Source organism: Polyodon spathula, chromosome 7, assembly GCF_017654505.1.
Source record: "Polyodon spathula isolate WHYD16114869_AA chromosome 7, ASM1765450v1, whole genome shotgun sequence".
NCBI classification, from domain to species: Eukaryota; Metazoa; Chordata; class Actinopteri; order Acipenseriformes; family Polyodontidae; genus Polyodon; species Polyodon spathula.
In genome coordinates, this window is record NC_054540.1 from 25,509,473 (window position 1) to 25,534,174 (window position 24,702).

At 36.2% G+C, this 24,702-nt stretch overlaps 1 protein-coding gene and 1 long non-coding RNA gene across 3 annotated transcripts in view; one reads left to right on the forward strand and one right to left on the reverse strand.

Moving 5' to 3' along the window:
• The window catches only part of LOC121318422 (anoctamin-4), a 68,699-nt gene that overhangs the window by 28,804 nt on the left and 15,193 nt on the right, over nt 1-24,702 (forward strand). Inside the window, exons 6-15 of one of the 2 annotated variants that reach the window (XM_041255064.1) lie at nt 652-696; nt 2,261-2,392; nt 6,685-6,791; nt 8,501-8,556; nt 8,785-8,906; nt 9,406-9,540; nt 10,440-10,536; nt 12,412-12,472; nt 22,580-22,662; nt 23,637-23,777. In XM_041255064.1, the coding sequence (XP_041110998.1) occupies nt 652-696; nt 2,261-2,392; nt 6,685-6,791; nt 8,501-8,556; nt 8,785-8,906; nt 9,406-9,540; nt 10,440-10,536; nt 12,412-12,472; nt 22,580-22,662; nt 23,637-23,777 (979 nt within the window). Of the gene's footprint in view, nt 1-589; nt 697-2,260; nt 2,393-6,684; nt 6,792-8,500; nt 8,557-8,784; nt 8,907-9,405; nt 9,541-10,439; nt 10,537-12,411; nt 12,473-22,579; nt 22,663-23,636; nt 23,778-24,702 lie in introns of both variants that reach the window. The other variant, XM_041255065.1, reaches the window with a different exon arrangement.
• On the reverse strand, nt 14,430-19,576 carry LOC121318423. Its single transcript, XR_005950609.1, has 4 exons — nt 19,209-19,576; nt 18,722-18,819; nt 16,857-17,015; nt 14,430-14,877 (listed from the first exon to the last, which is right to left on the reverse strand). It is a non-coding gene; the product is annotated as an uncharacterized LOC121318423 (long non-coding RNA).

The following is a 24,702-nucleotide window of genomic DNA, read 5'->3' on the forward strand; positions in this document are numbered from 1 at the left end:
TTACCGCCTCCATCGCCCCCCATTCGGAAAAGATCAAGCTATTATGATATGATGAAAGTTTTTCTTTGGCCTCAGGGGGCATGAAAATGCATGTTCATTCAGTATTTTATAAATATTTAATTGGATGCATGCCTCCCCTACTCAGATCTTATCTGCTTTGCTGAACCGTGCAGTAGCTGCCACATTTTTTTTTTTTTTTTATTGTTTCATATATAGAATGGAAGATTACATCCCAGTAGCCTGGCAGACAGTAATTGTACATCCACATCCTATTTGAAATTCAGCACAGTCTGACTTGGCATGTTTTCAAGGTGCTGTTTTGCATATGATGTGTTAATGCAGTAATTTACATGACCTCTGAATGGAATTAAACTTGATATGTTTTTCCAATTCGTTAGCTCTCTTAGAGAAATTAAACTAAGATGGAGCATTTGAAAGAAGGAAAAAGAGAGTAAATGATGTCATCCATTACAATCAGTACCCTCAGGCACATGTTTTCTCATATTTAATCTCTAATCCTCTCTTTTTAGTCTTTCTTCCTCCACCTCTTACAGGCTTCTATCTTCAATCTCCTTTCCTCCCTTGCTAGTTCTTACTGTAACTGATGATGGGTTTTCTTCTCGACTGGCTTCATTTTTGCTGTTCTTCCAGGAGAAAAATCTATTACCTGCACCGGCGCTTCAAGTTCATGAGCAGGTTGGTGTGATGAAAAGCAATGGCTGGACTTTAAATCTCAAATGACCTTTGTCTGTCTTTGATTTCATCCAGCAGTGGTTAGCCTAGCAGTACTGTTTGAGGATTTTAAAAGTCGATCTTATGTGTGTTTATGGGCCTTAGTACAATGAAGTAGTGTACAGGAACATAAAAAATAAAGGTTCTTAAAAACACTACTCATATAACCATTTCTGGTCCCTATGTACAAGAAAGTCTCAATTAAGTACTGTGTGTGTGATGGTGCATACAGTAGTTGTAAAATTATATACACAATTCAGTTCAAACATGGCTAGCTAGTGGGATTTTTTCTGAAATATGATGTTCACAAAGGACATGAAGACAGTATCAGTAGTGTGGTAATGCCATTACTCCTGTATCAGCATACCAGTTCATCTTTTACGTTTTAATGACATGTAAATAAAAATATCAAAACAATCATGATTATAGTAAACAGAAAATAATGTGTAGCACACATGAGGAAGCAAGTGGTGAGAACCAGGAGATCACAGGTGATGCCAACAGTTTCTTGTGCGACCCGTGTCAGTAGGCCTCGCTTCATTAATCTTGTAACTCATCTTCAGAGCACAGCTGGAGCTGACTCTGCCATATAAAACCCTCAGTAAATCTTCCATTAAGCAATGTCATCATGTTCACTTTCAGTTACTTGGCTTGTAACTGTACTACCGTTGTGAATTTAAAAGGTGGTATTGTTCAGTTAAGTCACTTCATGTTGTCATTTGCTTATTTTGCGTCTGTATTGTACATGCATGCATAATAAAAGCTGAGATGGAATGGGTATGATATGAGACAGAGGCTGACCGGCGGTTGTAATGTATTCGATAGATTGTTTTTCTGTTCGCAAACAGAATATGTGACCTAGTATGATCTTCACAGGCAAGTTTTGCTGACTGTTACAAGCATTAGGTGAAAGTGACCTAAATGCCAAATCAACACACTGTTTGTAAAGAGCTATGGCAATTCATTCATGCTGCATGAAATGAACTGTCAGTTGAACATCCATACAATCATATGCCCCCAATGTGCCAGGCAGTCTCTAAAACTGTATCGAAACAGGGCATTCAGTATGTAAAATTGTAAAGCACAAATGGTCCTCCAACTAAGAGTCCCTATGTCCTTGTTATGAATTAATACAGTGATTACCCAGATGAGAAACTGCATCACTTTCAGTGCATTCAGTTGAGAAATAACTTTTGAATGCTGTTGAAGGGCAAACCAAATGCAAATGATAGGAATCATTACTGCACTTATTTAGAGATGGGAGCCTTACAGCCTTGGGTATATGACAGTGGTTTGTGTGTGTGCGTGACTGTGTGTGTTCACAGGCATGGTAAACCTGTTAGATTATGGAAGCTTAAATGTTAATAAATGCAGTATAAATTATTTAAATCTACAATTTGTACTTAGCCTATAGGGTATTTATTACATCATGTTGTATTTATTACGTTTTCTATATATCAGTCGCCATGTAAAACCATAAATCTTATTTCCTTTCTAATACATTTATGGCTTTTTTCTGTTGTGACAGGATGGAGAAACGAATAAGCAGGTTTCGAGGATGGCTGCCTCGAAAACCAATGAAGTTTGACAAGGAGACTTTACCAGACCTGGAGGAGAATGACAGCTACACTGCCCCCTTCAGTCAGCAGAGGATACACCAGTAAGTGCTTCATAGAAAATCATAACTGTAAATGTTACCCTAACCAACATACCATGCTGCCATTGACACAATGAACATTGATTTAAGCAATATAGGAAAGCAGTAATGGTCTAGTAATGAAGCTCAGAAATGCTATTTTGTTGCTTGCTATCTATAGATCAGAAATGCTGTTGAAGTGGCCACAGAAAAAGAAATTCATATATGGCTATGCTGGTTTTGTGTGTAATTAACGATATTTCTAGTGCAGTGCATTTGGAAATAACTACACTTTCTAGACATAAAGGCTGTCTGTTTTTTTGGCAGATTTTACAGGATATATTTGTTTTATTCCTGTGAACTCCTTACAGAGCCCCACACCCAGAGCCCCACACCCACTACTATGGAGGACAGGGAGGGAGAAAATAGTAGAATTTACTCATATAAAAACATACAATAATACCCTGTGTCGGCAAGGAGACAATAATTGGTTCAGTTAAGTAACTGAGAGACTGGTTGAAATGAAAACCAGCAGCCACAGTAGCTCTCCAGGGTCAGGGGTTGGAGACCCCTGACCTATACTAACACCCATGATCACCCTATTTACACACCTGTGGCTGAAGCCTTAATTAATAATTTCATTATTTATTCAATTGATGACTCCAGCCACATCACCACGTGTTTTTGCAAGGAGGAATTTACCCCCCTGCCAATAGTATTTGTATATGGATATGCTATTCCTCTTGTAAAATTGTAACTTGTTATTGTTTATAATTGTTCCACATTAAGTGTTCTTACTAGAAGACTCATTTACTCATGTGTATTGAAGCATCATGAAAGCATGGTAAAGCTAGTATGGTAAAGCACAGGGAAGTACTGATATTGAGGAGCTGAAGTCCATTTCCAGCTGATTCTTGCAGTCTGCAGTAAGATTATTGACGTGTTTGAAGCTAGCCAGTCTGTCATAGTGCAGCATGAACCCTTTGCTCCAATTCAGAAACTCAAATGTAATCTCCTGGGCAATGTTCAGACCACACCCTGACCAGGTGTGTTTCTCTAGAGTGCACAGGACAATAACAGCCTGCTTTGTTCATAATTATTTTACAAAATGACAGCATTCCAGAGTCCTGTCCTCTTTTCTTGCTAAGACTTGACTTTCTTATCATTTATCTCAATTATGTTACTAAAAGCTCTATCGTAAAGCTCTATCATAGTATTAAAACTATTCTACAAAAGGCTGTAGCCGTAAATGATCAGATTATATATCTTTTAATGATCTTACTTCACTTAATATAGATATATCAGGCAGTTGTGTGATACACTGTCCTTACGGATTCTGTCCCCAGTCAATGAGATGAGATTAAAAACTCTGTAGCCATGACTGCAGCTGAGCCCGGGTCTTTACGCTGTGTCATTACACTAGGCAGGACACAAATGGCAGAACACAAATCGAATTTTTAGGCAGAACACAAATAGCACAGACTCCTAACTGCAGCGTTATAAAGAGGGAGCACTGTACACTGTATATGAGCAAATTTGATCACAATATATTGCAGGGGACCAAAAGAACCACTGAGGCATAACCTATTTAAAAATACTGTATGGTGTCTTATCCAGCATACAAATATCAGCACTACTGAAATGGTGTCTTTTTTTTTTTTGGCACTCTTCTTCTAATAAATAGAGACTTAGTGAGGTGTGAAATAAACACTATCTTTGTGGAGGCTTCATGAAATGGCAGTTAAAGCTGTGATCAAAAACACATTGTAGTCTTCACATTTACTGAACCTTTTATCCAGCAAGACTTGAGTGGGATGAAGCCAGCTGCATCACCCAATATATTTTGTTTAATTAAAGCAGCCTATTCTTTATAAAGACATGCTCTGACGAGTATAAAGACAGCAGCTATGTCCAAAAGTGTAGCATCACCGTATATAATTCATTAATTTTGTTTCATAAAGCCGAATGAAACCTGCTGAATAATATTACATTAACATATTTAATTACATACCGCATTGTAGTTTTCCATATGCTTAACAAAACACCAAGATAAATTGAAAAATGTGGCATTTCAAAATCTAACATGAAACACTGCTACTGTTACGGCTTCCGGTAGACTTTTGTGGTCTTAGTTTGTAGTTTCTTTGATTACATGATATTAAATAAAATATCTAAATTATGTTTACATAGTTCATGAGACATACTATAAAGTTATGTCTCAATACTAAAATTCTAGGTGATGCAATAGTTGTAGTGTGGAAAAGAAACAAGTGATTTTCTGAAAGTTGCAAAAATAAAGAGGTATTTTCAAAATGAAATTTGATGTAACCTTTATATAAAATAAAATTACTAAAAACAAACCACAGAAAATATGCCTGAGCCATTGTAAAAATATACCGTTTCCCCCCCTGAATTAATGATATCCATTAAATTTCAAGGGATAAAGGCACAGCTGAAAGTTGGTACAAGTTAATGCAAACATCCAGCCTGCTGGAAGGGGGCCTGGCCCTGTTGTACAGTGGATAAAGTGTTGTGTTGAGATGCAGTACTGTGCCAACTCTAGAATGTAGGTTTCAATTATTCCAAGACTCTGTTCGGTTCCGACTTTTCCAAATGTGACTTTGAACACTGTCATGTATACCAGCTAAGATCACAAATTGAATGAAGCATTCAAAATACTCAACATAGTGTGTTTAGCTGCAGATTTTTATTTAGATCACACATTCTTTTCCTGTCAAAATCAAAGTGCAATCTATTATTTTCTTTAATTATAATTTGATTATGTTGTACATGTATCTGATAGCTTTGGTTTGTCTCGAAGCAGTACTTGTTGTTAAGCAGTGTGCATAACAGCTAAAGGTAAAATAATAAAGGGATGGGGCTAAGAAGCTTAATAGTAGTATTAATAAAAGCAGACACTGACAAAACTATTTTTTTTCATTCTATGCCAGATAGTTCATAGTTACACATCTGAACGAAGGAAACCAAAAGACAGTGAACCTGGCTGCGGTGTTCTCATGCTTGCTGTTCACTTTGTTTTCTGCACTGTAATCTGAATATTTATGTTCTCATTCTTTGTAGCATGCTTTGAGCTGTGTGTTTTAGTTTGGATTGTTTTGGTTTGGCATCATATTAAATTTCTACAAATGCTCATACTATTTTCAGCATTGCCTCAATAGCAAATTAATATTTTAATGTATGGTATTTATCTTAGATAGTTCCTATGTATAATTGTCATTCCATATAAAGAACAAAAAATGCATCATGACTACATTTAATAGGATCCTGCAATGTCTTTATTTGTTTTAATTATTATATGTGCTGTTTTCTATACTGTGATTTTTGCATGAATCTACTGGTAACTGTTATCTCCCAGGTATACAAATGTCATGCCTACAGGTTCTTTCCACCTATGTCCATAGGGCTTCAATTTTCAACCCCCTTTTCATTAAAGTAAAAAGCCCCCCCCCTTCCCTTTACACACAGGCTGCACTTCTCCGCTGATTGCATACAAATCAAACGCAGATCTAAATGTGCTTCATCATGTTTTCCACATATTTTTCTTTCCTTTATCAGTTGCTCATTTAACATTCTTCCTTCAGTCTCATTGCCTCCCTTTGAGCCCTCAGGGTGATGCATGTTAGTAATTCTGTTTTCAGAGCCTTTCTGGACAGGTTAATTCTTCACTTGGAAGTCCCACAGCTCCACTTTTCTTTCCTTTCCAATATTGTTATTTCTAAAATAATGACAGCCAGAGGCTTTCATGGATGGAATTATTTAGCTGGTGTGAGCAAACCTATAAACCCTAGGTCTATCCAAGCAATGTTCAAGTATATTTATTTTTTATTGCTTTGAGCTCCGATCTTTAAGCAAATCAGAGTCTCTTTAAGAAGCTATGTGTTTTCTCTACTGCCAAACAGATCTGACTGAAATATGCACAGCTTACAATTTGTCACATTTTACATACACTTAATAGAACATGTGTTGCAGTGTAAGTTAAAACTACAAATGTCTGCTTCTTATAAAATACAGGTCTTAAACATAGGGTTATAAAGGGGCAGCACTGACATCCTTTCACAATTAGAGTGGCACAAGTACAGATATTAAATAAATAAATAAACCAAATAATGCTTGCCAGCTCAAAGGCATTGGGAAGATTTTAAGTAGTATTTATAGTACAAATTTTAAAAAAATATATATACTTATAAAAATATTCTATTGGATTCACTACTCTTGCTTAAAACACCATAACTAAGCTTTTGTCATAAGACATTAATCCGCGTGTCAGTTAAATCAAAACTTCCATCTTGTTGCAGCTTTATTATACACAACAAAGATACTTTCTTTAATAATGCCACAAGAAGCCGAATTGTCCATCATATTCTGCAGAGGATCAAATATGAAGAAGGAAAGAATAAAATTGGTGAGTCAGAATTTAATGAAAGTGGGTAAAGTTTTCTGAAAAATGCTAGGTATACTGTACCTTAACAAGCACCTTCTAAAGGGTTCTGAAACTTATAGTTTTTTAGTGACACATTTTTACTTGTTGGAGGAGATCTCTATTTACAGGTTACATTATATATATATATATATATATATATGATATATATTCTGAAATGCGTACACACCAGAACGTGTATTATTATACAGAGCTATTTTCTCTCTTGAATTGAACTTAAGACATCTAACACATAAACATCAGAGTGAGGAACAGACCTACAAAAATCCTAGGTGAAAAATAAATGCTGATTTTAACAGTGTGACATTCAAAAATGCATACTTGCTTGTCAAAATAAATGGCAATCGGAGATTTGGGATTCTTCTCCACACCCAGGATATTCCACCAAACCCACTTTGTTAAATCCTTCTTTAATCTACTAATACTTTGAATCCACAGCCTTTAGGTCAGCAGTTTTAGCACCACATAGCTGCAGTTATATTTGGGTTTTCTTTTTTTCTTTTTTTTTTTACACATCTTCAAAGACTAAGTAGCAGGGTTCTGAAAAATACAGCATTATACATCCCCACGTGTGCTACAACTTTAAGTAACATACCTGTCACTTTTCTTTTAATTGTTAACATCCTGACAACTTTTTACACTAATAACTTTAAAGTCTGTTTCAAAGCTCTTTCCATAATGTCCGCTGTAGTGCACTGGATTGTCTGTTCCATGCCACATCATGGATTGTTATTGCTGCATTCCTTGTTTGACAATGTGGGCAATAATTCTTATATAAGTGTACTATAGTGAACATTCTGAAAAGAGCTTTGAAGCAGACTTTAAAGGTGAAAGTGTAAAACATTGTCAGGAAGTTAGCAATGAAAAGAAACTACAGGTACGTTATTTCAATAGTTGTAGCAACACTTGGGCATGTATAACGCTGTTTTTTTGTTTTTTTCGGAGCCCCGCAACTTACTCTTTAAAGCTGATATACAGTAAGGTTAAATGGCTTGACATTCACCCTAGGTTTGCAGTGGAAGCTAAATATACTGTACCACATAATTGATCATCCCTATGTTTGTAAATAGTCTCCAGCTCTTACTCCATCATCCATTAACCAAACCCTTGCTTGCATCGGTGTCCCACAAGTTAAAGACAGGCCTTTACAAGTAAACAAATCCTATGAGCCAAACAATCACCAGTATCTCTCCCACACAACATCTGTCTAATTGTAATAGCACTGAAATCATTACCAAGCCTCTCAACAGCACAAAAGTTTTTAGCAGTAAAGACACGAGTAATGGAAGTAAGTGTCCACGCATTTATGGAATTTGAATTAATTTCCCTTTTTATGTTTTTTTTTTTAATTGAAATAAATCAATCCTCAATTTATTTTGTTTATATGTACGGTGCAGCAATCATCCTCCAGTTTATTTTTGTACTTTTGAGCCAGTTTAATTAAAAGAAAGTAAATTTACAAGTACAAAGGGTGAAAGGATAGCTCACTCAGCTGTTATTTTACAGTTGACAAAAACTGGGATCAAACATGTTATATTGTCCATGGTTAACTTAAAGTTGCCTGTTTAAATTTATCATACACCTTGCCACAACACTGACAATTGGAGGCCGTTTTGTTAAATTTTTCTTGTATTAACAAAAATCAGAAAACATCTTTATTACTGCCGTCCTAGGACTTAACCGTCTGCTGAGCAATAATTCCTATGAAGCAGCCTTTCCACTTCATGAGGTGATGTATTCTTATTATTTATTATGGATTAATTGACAGATATTCCTGTGTGTACATATTCTGTTGCTTTATTTCCATGTAGTTTCGATTTAACATTTATTGCCAATACCCTGTGCTTTTTTTTTCTAAGTATCTTTTTGCCATTATACTCTAATCCTAACAATAAATAATGTATTTAACTTAAGTAAAAATAGATTAAGATCTTTAAGACTCTATGCTGTTTTCCAGGGAAGTTACAGGAGTAAGAACTCAATAAGGACCCACGGAGCAGACAACCACAGACACCTGCTGTATGAGTGCTGGGCCTGGTGGGGAGTCTGGTATAAATACCAACCTCTGGATCTTGTACGGTAAACTCTGCAGTACTTCAGACAGCCCTAAGTACGACTAGCACTGGTGAAATGGGTGTTGGCCATCTATTTATTATTTTCCTTCCAGTACATTGGCTTAGTCTCTCGTGACCACAGTTTTCCTTGGCGGATGTTATCTGTGCTGCCACCCTCCTGCACATGAAGGTTTTTGACACTGCTGGTCCACCACACACAATCCTTGTTATACAGCAAAGACTTATTTTTACGCCGTTTCTTTGTCAATAAGATTTGCTTGTAACATATATAAACAAAGACAAGACCCCCATGGCAAGACCTTTATGTAACATGTGTGGGCGGAAGGAAATAGGAGCGGTGGATGTTATTGTTTACTATGTTACCAGCATTACAAAGTATATTCCTTACCTGTAGACCTGTTATAAATTACATTTTTAGGGTTTATTTAGAGAAAGTATTATCTATTCACTTTATAGATGTAGAGCCTGTACATGTGTTGACTAAATGTTGTTCTTCAACGCAGGCAATATTTTGGTGAGAAGATCGGTCTGTACTTTGCCTGGCTTGGCTGGTACACTGGAATGCTTTTTCCAGCTGCCTTTGTGGGACTGATAGTATTTCTGTATGGAGTCTTCACCCTGGATTATTGTCAAGTCAGGTAACATTAATGGATTAGGCCAGAATCAGGCTGACTGCATAGGGTGGTTATACTGTATATCACCATGTTATATAACCACTGAGGTTCTAAGAATTGCCGTGTTGCAGAGAGGAACTGAAACATACAGTATGCTCTGTAAGTGCTAGGGGTGTTACCCGTACTCATAATTAGCTTTAAGAAGTATTTATTGACAGGTAGTAGGCATTAAATAAATCCATTCATTAATGTGTTGATTTCAAAACCAGACAAACTGTCCTTCTCACCTTTACAATTGTTTTGCAAGCTGATAAGAAGCAAATTTTCCTCTCCTCTGGTGCACTGACATTGTTACTGCTGTACTGCCATACCAAGGCCTTACATGACAATTAACATTATTTTAATTGTCAATTTCCTATACGACAGTACCACAGTAAAATGTCACTGCCCCGAATGAGAGGAAAATTCACCTCTAATCAGCTTTTAAAACACTCAATGCAATGCAGAAGTTAATTGCCATTGATTGGTATTCATTTGTAAAGGTGAAGGAAGGACAGCTTTTTTTTTTTTAAATCAACACATTAATGAATGGATTTATTAAATATCTGTCAATAAATAATTATTGAAGGCAAGTATTCACACACCTCAAATAAGTATTGTATCTAAGTAAAGTGGTTCATCCTTGTAATGAAGCTACATATTTCTATCAGATATGACCATGTAAGAATTGGTAATGTAGGGCTATGATGACAGTGAACATCTTAGAGTTAATAGATGTGCAGGATTCTGTAAAAAGGTCTACACTACATGCTTCCAAATGTTCTGAGTTGTTACTCATTTAACAATGTGGGGGGGGGGGGGGGGGGGGGGGGGGTTCTTTTCTGCTTTATAATAAAATGTAATTAATGTATTTGTTCTTCCAGTAAAGAAGTCTGCCAAGCAAGCGATATTATAATGTGTCCTTTGTGTGATAAGTACTGTCCCTACATGAAACTGTCAGACAGCTGTGTCTATGCCAAGGTACTGTGTTCCATGTAACTTATAACAGGTTTTCTTTATTGTACTTATTTTTTCATGTGATCAGTGGCTTGTGCAATGCATACAGTGAAGGGTGTTATTTGAGCCTGTTGGTTTTACGCTGATTATTAATTACAGTTGTTTACTCTGGGGTGCATTGAGAAAATATCTCTTTTATATGTGAACATTTTAATTTGGCTGTCTTACATATTTCCATCTGCTTAATAAAGCTTTGTAAAAACCATGGTATAGCACACATACAAAAGTACAGAGCAGATTTACCATTTACAAATGTAGGTGGATACTCTTGATGAACTCCTCACATTTATTTATTATGGAGAAACCTCACAACTACTACAGCACCCTATTATTACTTTCCTCTTGTAGCACTCTTTTTTTCTTTTAGAAATGCGATTATTCCGGTTTAAATTTTTAGTGTTTGTGCTGCAAAATTAAATTCAGAACCCAATGTTCTCAAACAGGAGGTTATTTCAGGATTAAATCACCAGTCTTGCTATTTTCTTCTTTATCAATCGCTAAAGAAGAAAACCCACGGGTGTTCATTCACTGCAGTGTTCAGTCACTTCCTGGGGGTGGAGTGTAGGCATTAGCCTCCCAGTGATGCAGAGCTCAGTGTTTATTTTATGGGTAATTCCTGCAGATTAAGCAGGGACACATTTTGCTATTAAGGTTGCAGTCACTGTAATGCCACATACACATTCAAGGTTATGTATTCTCTTATGTAAGTTACCTACACAGCTTCTTGTAAAAGTAAGTTTTGTTACACACTGGGATATCGTTACATGAAACTCAGTGCATCTAGTTTTTGGTCTTTACAAGGGCAGTGCATTACAAGTTTTAATGCAAAATTATAATTGCACACATTTCCGATTTCCCCTTTACTGTTAAACAACATTAACTGTCGTATTGCATAACCTTAATGAAGGGGAATTTTCAACACAACTTATTAAGGGGACATGGAAAATTCAAGCTTTGGTACTTTGCCTTATGGAGTTGTATCTCATATCCAAAGCTTCAGTCCTCTTACTTAATCAGCACACTGGATCATTCATATAGCCCATGGCAGATTGGCCCTTTCTCATAATACTACCACCTACAATTTCTAGTGTTTCTAATTTTTCTAACAGCTTTTATTTTTGTGTATGCTTTTCATGCCCACAGCAATATTATGATCTCTGGGGTTGTCTCATGACCCTAAATTAAATACAGTGTGCATAAGGTTACAGACAGTACTACTGTTAATACCAATGCTTGAAGTGTTTCCAAACTAGAGTGCTATTTATGATAAATGAGCACAGACTTCAGATTAGAAACATTATAACTGTAATACACCAATTAAGACAATGTATTGCAGGGCACTACCACAAGGCAGATAACTGCGGATCATTCACATAGAATATCTAGCTTTTAAAAAAGTGAGATGGAAGGAAAGCAAAACATTGAAAAGGTAAAAAAAGGACCTTACCTTCTTACTTTCCTAACATGGTTAACTACCAAACAGTAACATCTTCTAATCAGGATCCTATTGCTTAATTAACCATAAATAAATGTATCATTCATCTGAGGTTTACCGTTCTTCATTTTCCCAGCTTTGTCAGTTTTTCCTCACACACAAAAGGCCATAGCATGAATCAATAAATATACAGTAATTAAAATGACAGCAAAGTTTATAAACAAGATTGAATAAAACTGCTATTCAGAGACAAAATTTACAAAGACTGCTTTCTAAAAATATAGCAGCCTCCGGATTTTCAGCAGATGTACATGCCCTGCACATTGAATATGACTAACTTCTGTTAGTTTTACTGTATTTGTTATGTGAAGGATTTGATTTCTAACTCCAATCCTTTTTTGCAGGTTACACATCTTTTTGACAACGGAGCAACTGTCTTTTTTGCTGTTTTCATGGCAGTATGGGGTAAGTTTTAAGTCAGCACTGAGAACCATAACACCCTATTAGTAATTTAAGCAGCATGTGTAATTCTTGCATTGTATCAGTCCAAATGTGGTACAATTAAACATTCTTGTAATTTTAGCTGGGAAAGATTTTGGTATTTTCATTTAATAGACCAACAAAGTATAAACGTATATACTAGTGCAGATTATTAGCAATGTGTTCTTGTTCTTTAAAATCAGCACATTATACCCTTTTTTTCCAGTTTTCAGGTCCCACTTTACTCCAGCAGTCTGGGTCAAACCCTTTGTAGCAGTCTTTGATTTCCTTTAAGTGAACTTTCAGTTTTACTCAGAAATGGAAGAAAGCGTGACTTAGTTCCAGATTCTCGGCATTTCAGTTAGTTCTTCACACTGTTAATCTGTTTGAATCTTCTCTCAATAGTTTAACACTTTCTTCAGAACTTCTTCACTCAGGCCTGCTCTCAACTGTGTTTTTATTTTTGTATCTGCCCTTTAGGACCTGTCCTATACACACACACATTCTATAACATTAAATTTTGGGGACTCATATATACAGTTGCAAGCAAAAGTATTTGGGCAGTTAAAAAAAGAGAGGAACTACAAAGAAAGTGATTTCTATCATTTCTAATTGTTGTATTGAAAGATATAAGTTAAAACAGAGGTTCAGCTTTATAATAAAACAAAGCATTACATAATATACATAGAATTAAAAATAACATGAAAAAACTAATTTCATACTTTGACAAAAGCATTTGGGCAATCAACATTATTTGAGTGAAACCCATTAGTTGATATTCACAATTATCATGATTGAAAACCAACACCTTATGATAATTATAGAATAGATAAATAAGAAATACATAATCATCAAGTGTTGAAAAATAAATACATTTTGTAAATTAAAGCAACAAAAATGGTTAAAACCAAAATGTACAGCAACAATCTCAAAATGGCAGCGATATCACTCAACGAAAAAAGGAGAAAAATAGCAGAAAGACTTGCTTTACCGAAAAGCCCTGTGTGCCAATAATTGGCAAATACAGGAGAACAGGAACTACTGCAACTAGCTCCACATGTGGAAGACAAAGAGATTTCTGCAAAATCTGGAAGAAAAATCGTTTGAGCAGCCTGGCAAAATCCTCAGATTGCTGCATAAGATTTGACACAAATTAAGAGAAGATGGTCAAGAAAGTCACGATCAAAACAATTCAATGATATCTTAACAAGATGAATGTCCATGGGTGAAAACCAAGACGCAAACCTTTGTTAAAAACAATACACAAAAGAAAGCGGTAGGAGTTTGCCTTTGAATACTTGAAGAAGCCTGATCATTTTTTTTTTTTAACCAAATTTTATGGTCAGACAAATCCAAAAAACTTGTTTCACCAAGAAAGCAATAATGTTTGGAGGAAGAAGAATTTAAAGAAAACTTCATCACTCCCAGTGTTAAACATGGTGGAGGTTGTTTGATGGTATGTGCTTGTTTTTCTTCCTCAGGCACTGGTGACATTTCTATTGTAGAAGGATCCATGAATGCTGCAAAATATCAATAAATTTTGCATTGTCATTTGTTACCCAGTGCTAGAAGGCTTATTGAACGGAAGTTTGTATTCTAGCAGGTTAAGCATTCTGCGAAGTCTACAAAGACATATCTGAAAAAAAGGAAGATTACAGTTATGGATTGGTCATTTCAGTCCCCAGACTTGAATCCCATCGAGGTGTTGTGGATTGACTGGAAGGCTGCTGTTGCAAACAGGAAACCTAAGTCGATTGCAGAGCTCAAAGCTGTATGTGCTGAAGAATGGGCAAAAATATCTCCGGAAAGATGCCAGGAAAGGGTGCCCAGATACTCTTGTCAAAGTATGAAATAACTTTTTGCATTTTTTTAAATTGTATGCATGTGATGAAATAATGTGGTGTTTTATTATAAAGCAGAATCGCTACTTTCATTTATATCTTTCAATAGAACAATTTGAATTTATTTTCTTTGTGGTTTTTCTCTTTTTTTTTTACCTTTGTCTGCGACTGTATATGAGCCCATCTCCATTTTTTACTCACTTGTTGTTTTTTCTTTTATTTTAAACAGATAGGGATATAACTAAAATCTATACTTTACCTCATCCTTGTGGAATTGCTTGCAATGGTTGGGTAACTGTTTGTTCTTTAAAGACCTTTAACACTGTTGGCTGTGGCATATTATCTTTGTCACCTGCTTTATTATGCAGGTCCACTGAACATGTCCTTTAGTTTAATGATTTATCTCTGTATAATACACCTCATACTGCTGCTGGAAACTGTTCTGATAAATAAGTGGAGAACTTGAAAAGACATTCCACTGCTGATTCTCCTCATCAGGAATGTGGCACCGATAGATCTCTCTGCTCAGGCACTTGCTGTTACCTTTAACTGTAATGGCGACAGAGAAGAGGATCATTTACATGATTGCTGTCAGATAAAAGCATCATAACCCACATTGGACAGCACCCACACTGTCTGACAGACAGACAATAACATGAACATTTGAGTTGGATGTTTTGATAGATTGGTTATTACAGATGTGGAAAGCTGCACAGTTGAGTATTCAATTGTTGTTTTTTTTTTTAAATACATTTCTTGAAGCAAGCTAAATTCAGTACATTGTCTAATTAAACCTTGTTATAAAGCAAGCGCACTTCAAGAAACGGTATGTAAATCTAGCAAAACAAAACGAAACTACTCAGAACAACAAAAACTGTAACCGCTCCTTTCTGCATCTAGTGCCTTGTTTACCTTTGCCACTTTTAATCAGTCCTGTTAGTTTCAATAGGCAGCAGTTTGATATGTATGTTATTTGAACTGTGACAGTACGAATTTAAATACTTCACTGGCTCAGTCGCTGTGATGAGCTTTCAATTAAATTCAGTTTCAAAAGGCAACTATTTTGGACCTTTGTGCGTTGTCCATCTGCAGATTGAATGGCACCGACACAGCCCCAGTTTGATATTGGAATGAGATGAGATCACGTTTTATAAGCTTCATTTTACAGATGGAAAAAATGGCATCAGTTTTTTCTTGCTACACCATTAGAAAATGTGCACTTTCTTTGCAAAAGCTCTAGTTCTGTTGTAGTTCAAGCAGCCTTGGCAAGTAAAAATCCACAATAAGTGAAGAAAAAAATCCTGAAAAATCAAATAAACATACGCAACGAGGAGAAACCGAACCTCCCCCACATTTATTGTGTGTCATTTCTTGCCCTACTTAAACCTGCTCTGTCACCATTTGTTTTCTTTATGTGACTGTTTTATATCTGTATAAGCAGGTGCTAGACTCAAGGACATGTGGGACTCAGGAGCATTAAGAGATCTTGTAATGCTACATTTTATTAACAGGCTACATTTTATTAACGTGACACATTTCTTCTTCTTCTTCGGGTAACGTTTTCTATTCTAGCGCTGGTTTGAATTAGATTTCACTCCCTTTGCACATGATGGCAACTCAGGGTGCATAGCAAAACTTTACTCATTTTTGTTCTTGTCTTTAAGAAGTATTTATCGATAGGTACTGTATTCAATAAATCCATTCATGAACTTGTTGATTTCAGTCAATGGCAATTGACTTCAGCATTGAATGTTTCAAAGAAGATTACTTTCCTCACATCCGGGGTGCTGACATCTTTACTGACTTGCCGTAAACTGGCAAGTAAAAATATCAGCACCCCAGATGAGAGGAAAATCGGCTTCCAAACGACTTTTAGAACACTGCCATTGGTATTCAATTGGAAACTCAATTAGATTTATTGAATGTCTGCCGATAGATACTTCTTAAAGACAATAATGAGTACAAGCAATGAGTTTCTGAACATCCCTAGTTGCTACAATATTTCCTGTAATGCAGCTCATAATCAGAATTGTTGGATTAGGCCCTTTTTTTGAGCTTGTAAGGAGCTTCACATCATCACAGGATTGATAACTGATGTGTGACCATGGTGCCGGTAAGACATTAAAGCCTGTGATAAAAGTACATGAAAGACAGTGGCAGATATTATGTCTGCACTGGGTGTGCAATTGCAAAAATCTGGATATAGTTTGTGAACCTTTTGCGAACGCAACATATTTGTTTTTGACATTATCTTAAAATCTATTTGGTACAACTACAGTATCAACATCTTTTGGAGTATTCCAAATGCTGTAAATCTAAAAATTACTAAACTAAATCTAATTATTATTATTATTATTATTATTATTATTATTATTATTATTATTATTATTATTAATAAATATAAATCAGAATATAGACTGACTCAGTCCATTTGGTTCAGATTTATCACCTGCTGTAAAAGTTAATTATAATAGTAATAGTTGTAATCTAATATTCAAAAGAAAGCAGAAATAAAATATTTTACTTACCACTAAGGGTTAGTTTTTCTGTTGAAAGGCTGTTTTGAGAAAGACAATATTCCTGTTTTTTCTTTTTATCATATCTCCAACATTTATAAAGGACAAGGCCCATAGTTAAAAGCTGAAGAAGGAAGGTAAAGATACCCAGAGTAACAATTATGCTGCCTCCTGTCAGACAAAAAATAAAATAAAACATAATAAACAACCTAGAAAAGATTGTAATAGGGTTCGTGATAGGGTGTGTGGATTATCTGCCACTGTAAAGATTGGAGAGGCACGGAAGTTGTTGTTGACACATCATGCAAGTTTTATTTACAAACAAAAACACAACCAGGTGACTAACCATGGTAGAGCACGGGCACATAACAAAATAATATATACAAAAATGCTAAACAAAACACTGTTATCAAACAAAGGGCTTACTGATAATGAATAAATCAAGTAATGGCTGACCACCTGTCTTGTCAGAAAGGGGATTCTAAAACCAACCCTGCCATATCTAGTACAAACTTAAATTTAAACAACAAAGTTTTCTTTGTGTTTATGTCATAAATTACACGTCCCCGGAGTCGGTACGGTGTTTCTCTATGTGTAAAAATCTAACTTCGTTTTGTAGTTTGTTTTTTATTTGGTCTTTATCACGACACAAATTATACAACGATTATTATATATCGTAAATATAGACCAAGTAATAACAAAATAACGACTACACAGCTATCTAAATAGAAATCTGGTTCATTATTTGTTTTACTGCTAATGGTTACCTTTTGTGACTGAGCATTACCATGGAGATACTGGTGAAATGTACTTTTTTTAATCCTTACAGTACAAGTATGTCATGTTCCAAAATCTCGTTTTTACTTTTCTGAAAACATTACTAAAAACTTTTCGTCCAAACGCTTCGAAAGTTGTATTTTATCTCAAGTCCTCTGTAAAGAATAAAACATAGACAGAAGACATTACAAATTAATTTATACTTACTTCCCACCGTCCCTTTATGAATGAAGTGTCCCATCAAGAAATCATACAAGAACACGACTGTGTCACATGGTATATGAAAGTCATTTGTAAACATTTAGAATTGCATCTAACGTCAGATGTCTACATCTATTTTTAAAAGAATATATATATATATATATATATATATATATATATATATATATATATATATATATATATATTCTGTTTTAAATTAATTGGGTGTCTGTTCTAGTTTATCAAATTACAATATATTTTAGACCTGTTCATGTTTTCATAGCCTCTGGTTTTCAGCACCTTCATATTTTTTATCTCAGCAGTGTGTAAAGAGTACAGCGCAGCATAAAAACGTATCTGTGATTACAGAAAAATGAGGAAGCACGAATCTCTATTCACTATGATGCTCTTAAGACAAATCATCTTTTTTTCTGGAGAATGCGACCGAGAAATTGGGATTATATTGCAATGATACACAAAACACAGGTTACAGCAAAAGTTATGTAATGTGTTTCTTGCAAATATTGTAGGCATGTTCTATAATGCTTCAAGACTCACAATCGATAGGAGAAATCAGCTACATAGTTAGCCATGAAGAAAATTGCAGTTGTGCCTTGTATGAGCCTATTAAGAACTATGCTGAATGAATAGCCTTCTCACCCAAGAGGCTGATTGTGGATGATATGAGCTGGCCAGGTAAGAAGGCTTGAACTGTGTTTGCCTCCATTTGACCTGATTTAACTATTGGAGGGCTGCAGGGCTTTACCTGATTTAACAATTGAAAATGAAGAGTGCTGTCAATCAACCAGTGTTCACAAACACTGCACTGCTTCAGGAAGAAAAAGTTTGAATGAACTTAAGTAAAATACATTTGTTGGATCTCGTTCAATTCTTCTCACCTGAATATACTGTGATGTCTTTGAAAGAAAGCCAGGTTGTGTGTTGCTCTTTCAGAACAGCTGTTGCATTTCTGGGAGAATCCATGGGCTGATATAAGCTAGATCACAGAAACATGAGAACAGCAGAATGTATATGTGACACAATAGTCTCAATGTATTGGGCAATACAATGTAGAGAGTCATTGCTTTTCATAACCTCAGATAATAACATGGAAGTAGGAAATACACACAATTAATGTATTACAGATGAAAACAAGTGAACTTTATGTCTTGTGCTAACGCTGGGTACAAAAATAACCCATAGTCCTTGAACTTCTCCCACTGCATGTTAGCACCTTGTCATGGTGTATGCATATATATATAACTTGTCACAGGGGTCCCTGCATAGTCCCACTTTAAATAGATTTTTTAAAACTTATATGTATAGTTTTTATATTTTCTATTTAATCAATAAATAATAAAAATACATATACTGTTTTCCACCCACCTTGATAGGATTAAGAAAGTGCAAAATATTCTGGAACCTTCCAAAAACAGAACGCACCATACAGGAACAGGTTATCCTAATCAGACCAGCTTGTCCTCCAGTATGCATTAATGTCTACAGGTATGAGAAATAACCAACAATATTAACACTTTTCCTGAGATTTCAAACACCATTTCTGAAACACTGCTCACAGTTGTGCTTTCTTTAGGTCAGTCCCAGAAACCAAAGCTCAACCCATAGTAAACAATTAAAGGAAAAATAAAAGGTTTGCACATTCCCAAATACATGATATTGACATAGTAACTAATACATGAAATCCAGATCTAGAGATTACACAACTTTGGCAATGATTTGCTAGGTGGCCATGTGACTCAGTTTGTAATCTTGCTTTAAAAGGCCTACCAAGCACACTTTTGAATCAGCTGGACTTTTGTAACATGTGCTCTTAAAGGGCATTGTCCATAAAGCACTGTTTGTTTTAAGGTTCATCTTCGGGATATATTACCTTCAGTGTATATCTCTGCAGGCTAAATAATAGTCATAGACAAGACTCATTTAAGTATTGATTTCTCATTGAAAATAAAGTACAGAGATGAAAGTTTTTGTTCAAGCAGTTCAATACACAAAATATTGTTTTATTAAGTTCTACTTTTTACTCGTCATTTATAACCCTTTTGATTTTATGTAGTCTTACAATGCACGACAAGCAGATCCCACATTTTACAATTCAAAATGCATTCCATTGGACCCTGTCTGAAAAGAACATAGGCTGTGTCCTTGAACTGATGTACAAGGAGATCATGCATTACGGTGGAGTTATGAAGCTTATTTAATTTGCATCAGAGGTCAATACAATTGCTATACTCTTACAAATACTATTCAGAAGCATGAAGCTAACAGGAATTATTAGCTCTGCATCCAAGTTTGAATGACAGCATCTTAACTGCCACAATCTCCCAGTACACCATGGCTTGATATCAGTAGATTGATTGGGTCAATGTTTTCCTTGCAGTGCTATTTGAACCTGTGACCTTCTAGCATATGTGAGTCAAGTGAGCTGCATCCTGAGCTCAGGATCAATATGTACAATGCACTAGTAAGACCTCATCTTGAATATTGTGTTCAGTTCTGGTCACCTCGCTATAAAAAAGATATTGCTGCTCTAGAAAGAGTGCAAAGAAGAGCGACCAGAATTATTCCGGGCTTAAAAGGCATGTCATATGCAGACAGGCTAAAAGAATTGAATCTATTCAGTCTTGAACAAAGAAGACTACGTGGCGACCTAATTCAAGCATTCAAAATTCTAAAAGGTATTGACAGTGTCGACCCAAGGGACTTTTTCAGCCTGAAAAAAGAAACAAGGACCAGGGGTCACAAATGGAGTTTAGAAAAAGGGGCATTCAGAACAGAAAATAGGAGACACTTTTTTACACAGAGAATTGTGAGGGTCTGGAATCAACTCCCCAGTAATGTTGTTGAAGCTGACACCATGGGATCCTTCAAGAAGCTGCTTGATGAGATTTTGGGATCAATAAGCTACTAACAACCAAACGAGCAAGATGGGCCGAATGGCCTCCTCTTGTTTGTAAACTTTCTTATGTTCTTATGTTCTTAATATAGTGTTGTGTAACATTCCTCTGCTGGATTCCATAGCGAGGCTGTGAAAGGCAGAGTTTGCAAAGTTTTCCCTTGAATTTCTATTTTTTAGCATATCGGCGACAAGCCAGCAAAAGGCAATGCTACATGAAGGATAAGTACACTCACTTTCCATTTAAAAAATCCAGCAGCGGGAACTTTCAGCCCAAGCAAACTGAACTCCACAGCATTCTATCATGTCAACAACTTAGGAGCTAGAGGAACAGTTTCTTATTACAAATCAAACTGTGGGCTGTCATGAAACATTCATATAAAAACATACACAAAATATTAACAGGAAAAAAGGCCATTAGGCCCAAAACACAATGCTGCTCCATTTCTATGATTTTTCCTTTATCGCTTCAGTTTACTGCATCTTCCCCTTATAGTACCTTGTAATACTTTCAGGAAACACTTTTCTTTGTTCTCTCTTGAACCTGTTCTTACCCATAATTAGGCTTTCAAGCCAAAGTTTGCTGCTGCATCCTTGCAATTGGCGCCGTGACGCATTTTTTGATAAAACTTTTCGAAATCTTCGAAAGCGATTGATCTGAAACTTGGCTTACATCAATCGGCATCCAAACCCGCATCAAGTTTGCGAAGCAGAAGTTTCTGCAATAAATTTTAATGTAAAAATGGCTGCCACAAATCTTATCGAAATGCGCCCTTAACAGCAAACTGCTGCTATTTGAACATTGTTTGACCAACAAACTCCAAACATGGTAGTTATTGTCCCAGTAACAATGGAATACAAATATGTCGAAATGGTTATGTTTTATAAGATAAGATGGCCGCCAGGTGTATGTTTACGTCTGAAATTTAAAACTGCCTCAGTTGACAAACAGTTTACTTGACTAACTCAAAACTTCACAAGCATGATCCTGACTTTTAAGAAACTCGCGTTAAACAAGATGGCTGCCTGATGCATTTAAAAAAAAAAAAAAACCTTTCAAAATTTTCTTCTGTGGAACAGTTGAAGTTGCTGATTTTAAACTTTTTACATTGAGAACTAAACACGCTTAGATGGGTACTGATACTGGGGCTTGGGAGAAGTAAAACTGCCTGGCAGTTCTAGTTGTATTTATTTTTTTATATTACATACATAGGGAACATTAAATTTACTATAAATGGTACAATTTACAGTCTTGTTATCGTTCAGTTTACCTCACTATTTTCACACTTACAGTTTCTCTGAGGATGCTTTTTAGGGTGGACCTCGTTCGAACTCTGATTACACTGATTTACAGATCTTCACTGGGGACTCACAGGGAGAGCTGCGTTGGCCTCTCACAAGGTTAGGGGGGAATGTCGACTGAGGCTAGTTCACCTCATCGTGCTCATCAGAAGCTGAGTCCATGCAGAGATTTCCCAGACTGGACCCTTGGGGACACCTGTTGCTTAGGTTTGGTGGGTGACAAGAGGAGATTCACTTGACAGCAGGAACTGATTTGGCCTGTTGATCTTCAGCCCCCTTGATCTGTTATTTGGTTTTAGTAGTTGGGCGACATTGGAATTGTGAACAAGATGGGGAAAATATTGAGTAACAGAACCTTGTGAATGTAATGTTTTAAAACTCATCCATTTGTTCAGTTTCCATTATATGTCTAGCTATACATATGAAACTGTCCAAATCAGAGCCACATACTTTGTGTTTGGATAGTTTCCCATTATCATACCCACTTATCCTACCATGATGTCTTCCTGTTGCTAATGGAATTCAAATGCTATTCTTCCAGCGACAGTCTTCTTGGAGTTCTGGAAAAGAAGGCGTGCAGTGATTGCCTATGACTGGGACCTGATTGACTGGGAGGAGGAAGAGGTTTGTGGTGTTGGCAAACTGCTTTGTGGATGTCAATCATCCTGTGCTGCATGGATCCTTCTTATCTGCTGAAATGCATGATGTTCTTCATTGTATTCACTGTTAGTTCTTCTCCCCTGCTTCCAATTTGTCTGCAGTTGCCTGAACATCTCCATTAGCATTGCTGATATGACAGCATTATTCAGCATCTCATCCTTATACCATGCAGGGTACACTGACAGTACTCTGACAGACCTCTGCTTTATGCATTTCCCACATGTAGATAATCTAGGTTAACAGTTGCTGACCTGGCTAGAATGTAAAGTATGCTTATTTTAGGCTCTTGAACAAGTCTACACAGAAAGCCTATTTTAAACCTTCTTCCTTTGCACATTGTTACAGTGTTCCACCTTGTCCATAAACTGGTCATATTCAATATACTCTGACCTTTTATTATATATGAGCTATGATCTGGCTGTTATGAAAATGTTAGCCATAGAGACAACCAAAATGCTGTCCACAGCCCCATAACACAGAAAAACTACTATACAGTAGTTTCATCACAGTTGGTCATTCTTATTTACATTGCTTTTCCTGTAATTGTTGCTACCATATTCAATATTTTATCACTTACAGTATGGAATGTTTATTTCAGATTTGTACTTATGGAATTATGTGAATATGGTACTCATGAAATCATGGACAAAACAGGTCTCATATTATGCTGTATCTAAAAAATGTATTTTTCATTCACTGCATGTTAAGTGTCATTGTATTCCACACTAAATGCAATACAAGTAAATATAAGTCATTGTAATTAATATGCAGAGTGTAATTCTCTTCATCCGAGTATGTTTAATGTGAAACATTTGTTGCATTCCAGCCAAGCCTTGTTAATGTGCATTTAAATGAAGTGATTTATGATTCTCCTTCCTGTTGAAATCTGTGGTGTCTGGTGGTCAAATTAAACCATGTAGTGTGTATCTCCTCTGCAGGAAGAGATCCGCCCACAGTTTGAAGCCAAATACTCAAAGAAGGAGAGAGTGAATCCCATATCTGGGAAGCCAGAGCCTTATCAAGCTTTTACAGACAAATGCAGCCGGCTGATCGTGTCAGCATCTGGGATATTCTTCATGGTTAGTCACAGTAGCATTGTGGCAAATCGGAGTTGAAATTTGCATTCAAAATCTGTCCCAGAACAGGACTGAATTTTCAAAATTCCACTGCAGTGCAGTATACCATGAGAAATGCATGGTAAACACATGTAGTACAGCATAGAAATAGCCAAATGAAGCATTGCAGCTGCATGGTAAAGCACAGTCAAGTGTGGGTGTGGGAATAAAAAAGGAAGGCATACAAATCTACACTGGTGAGCATTCAAAGAGAATCTGTAAAATAAAAGGAGTACTTTCTAGCAGTTAAGAAAATCGGTTTACTTATCATAGGCGTTCAGCCCACGTTTAAAATTATGTTAAGAATATCTGATAAAAGATTTGATTGAGTTTGCAGGGAATTGGGAATTCCAAGGTACTAAGAACAAAGAGGCTAAGTAAACCATTAAATTAATCTTAAAATCGTGTTTCTCTGGATTTGCCCATTAGAGTGTTTTTTAGTTGGATTCATTAGCAAACCTTCTGTTACATTTCACACTATAGGCTGTTAAACACACAAAGCTATTCGGTCAGCCAGAGCTTGGGTAAAGTCCATGTGACGCTGCTACTCTGCTGTGGACTCATTTCTTGGTATCAGAGCAGTGGGATAGCAACACCTCCAGAGACACAGGCCAGGAACAGTACTGCAGGTGCAGTTTATTTTTATTTTTCAAAAAAGTGTTGTCTGGAAAAAAAAAAATTATAAAATAAAGATGGAAAGAGATGCATATATGGAGCTAAATTCAGGCCAACTAAGGAACTGGATTAAGGAGAATCCAGGGCTAGAGGACCAGTCCATGCCCATGGTAATTAATGTGCTGTAGCAGAGGGATGGAGACCAGTGGAAGGCCTGGCAGCGAGGAGACTGTGCTGCTCTCGCCTCCACCGCCAGGAGAAGACTACCTGCTGC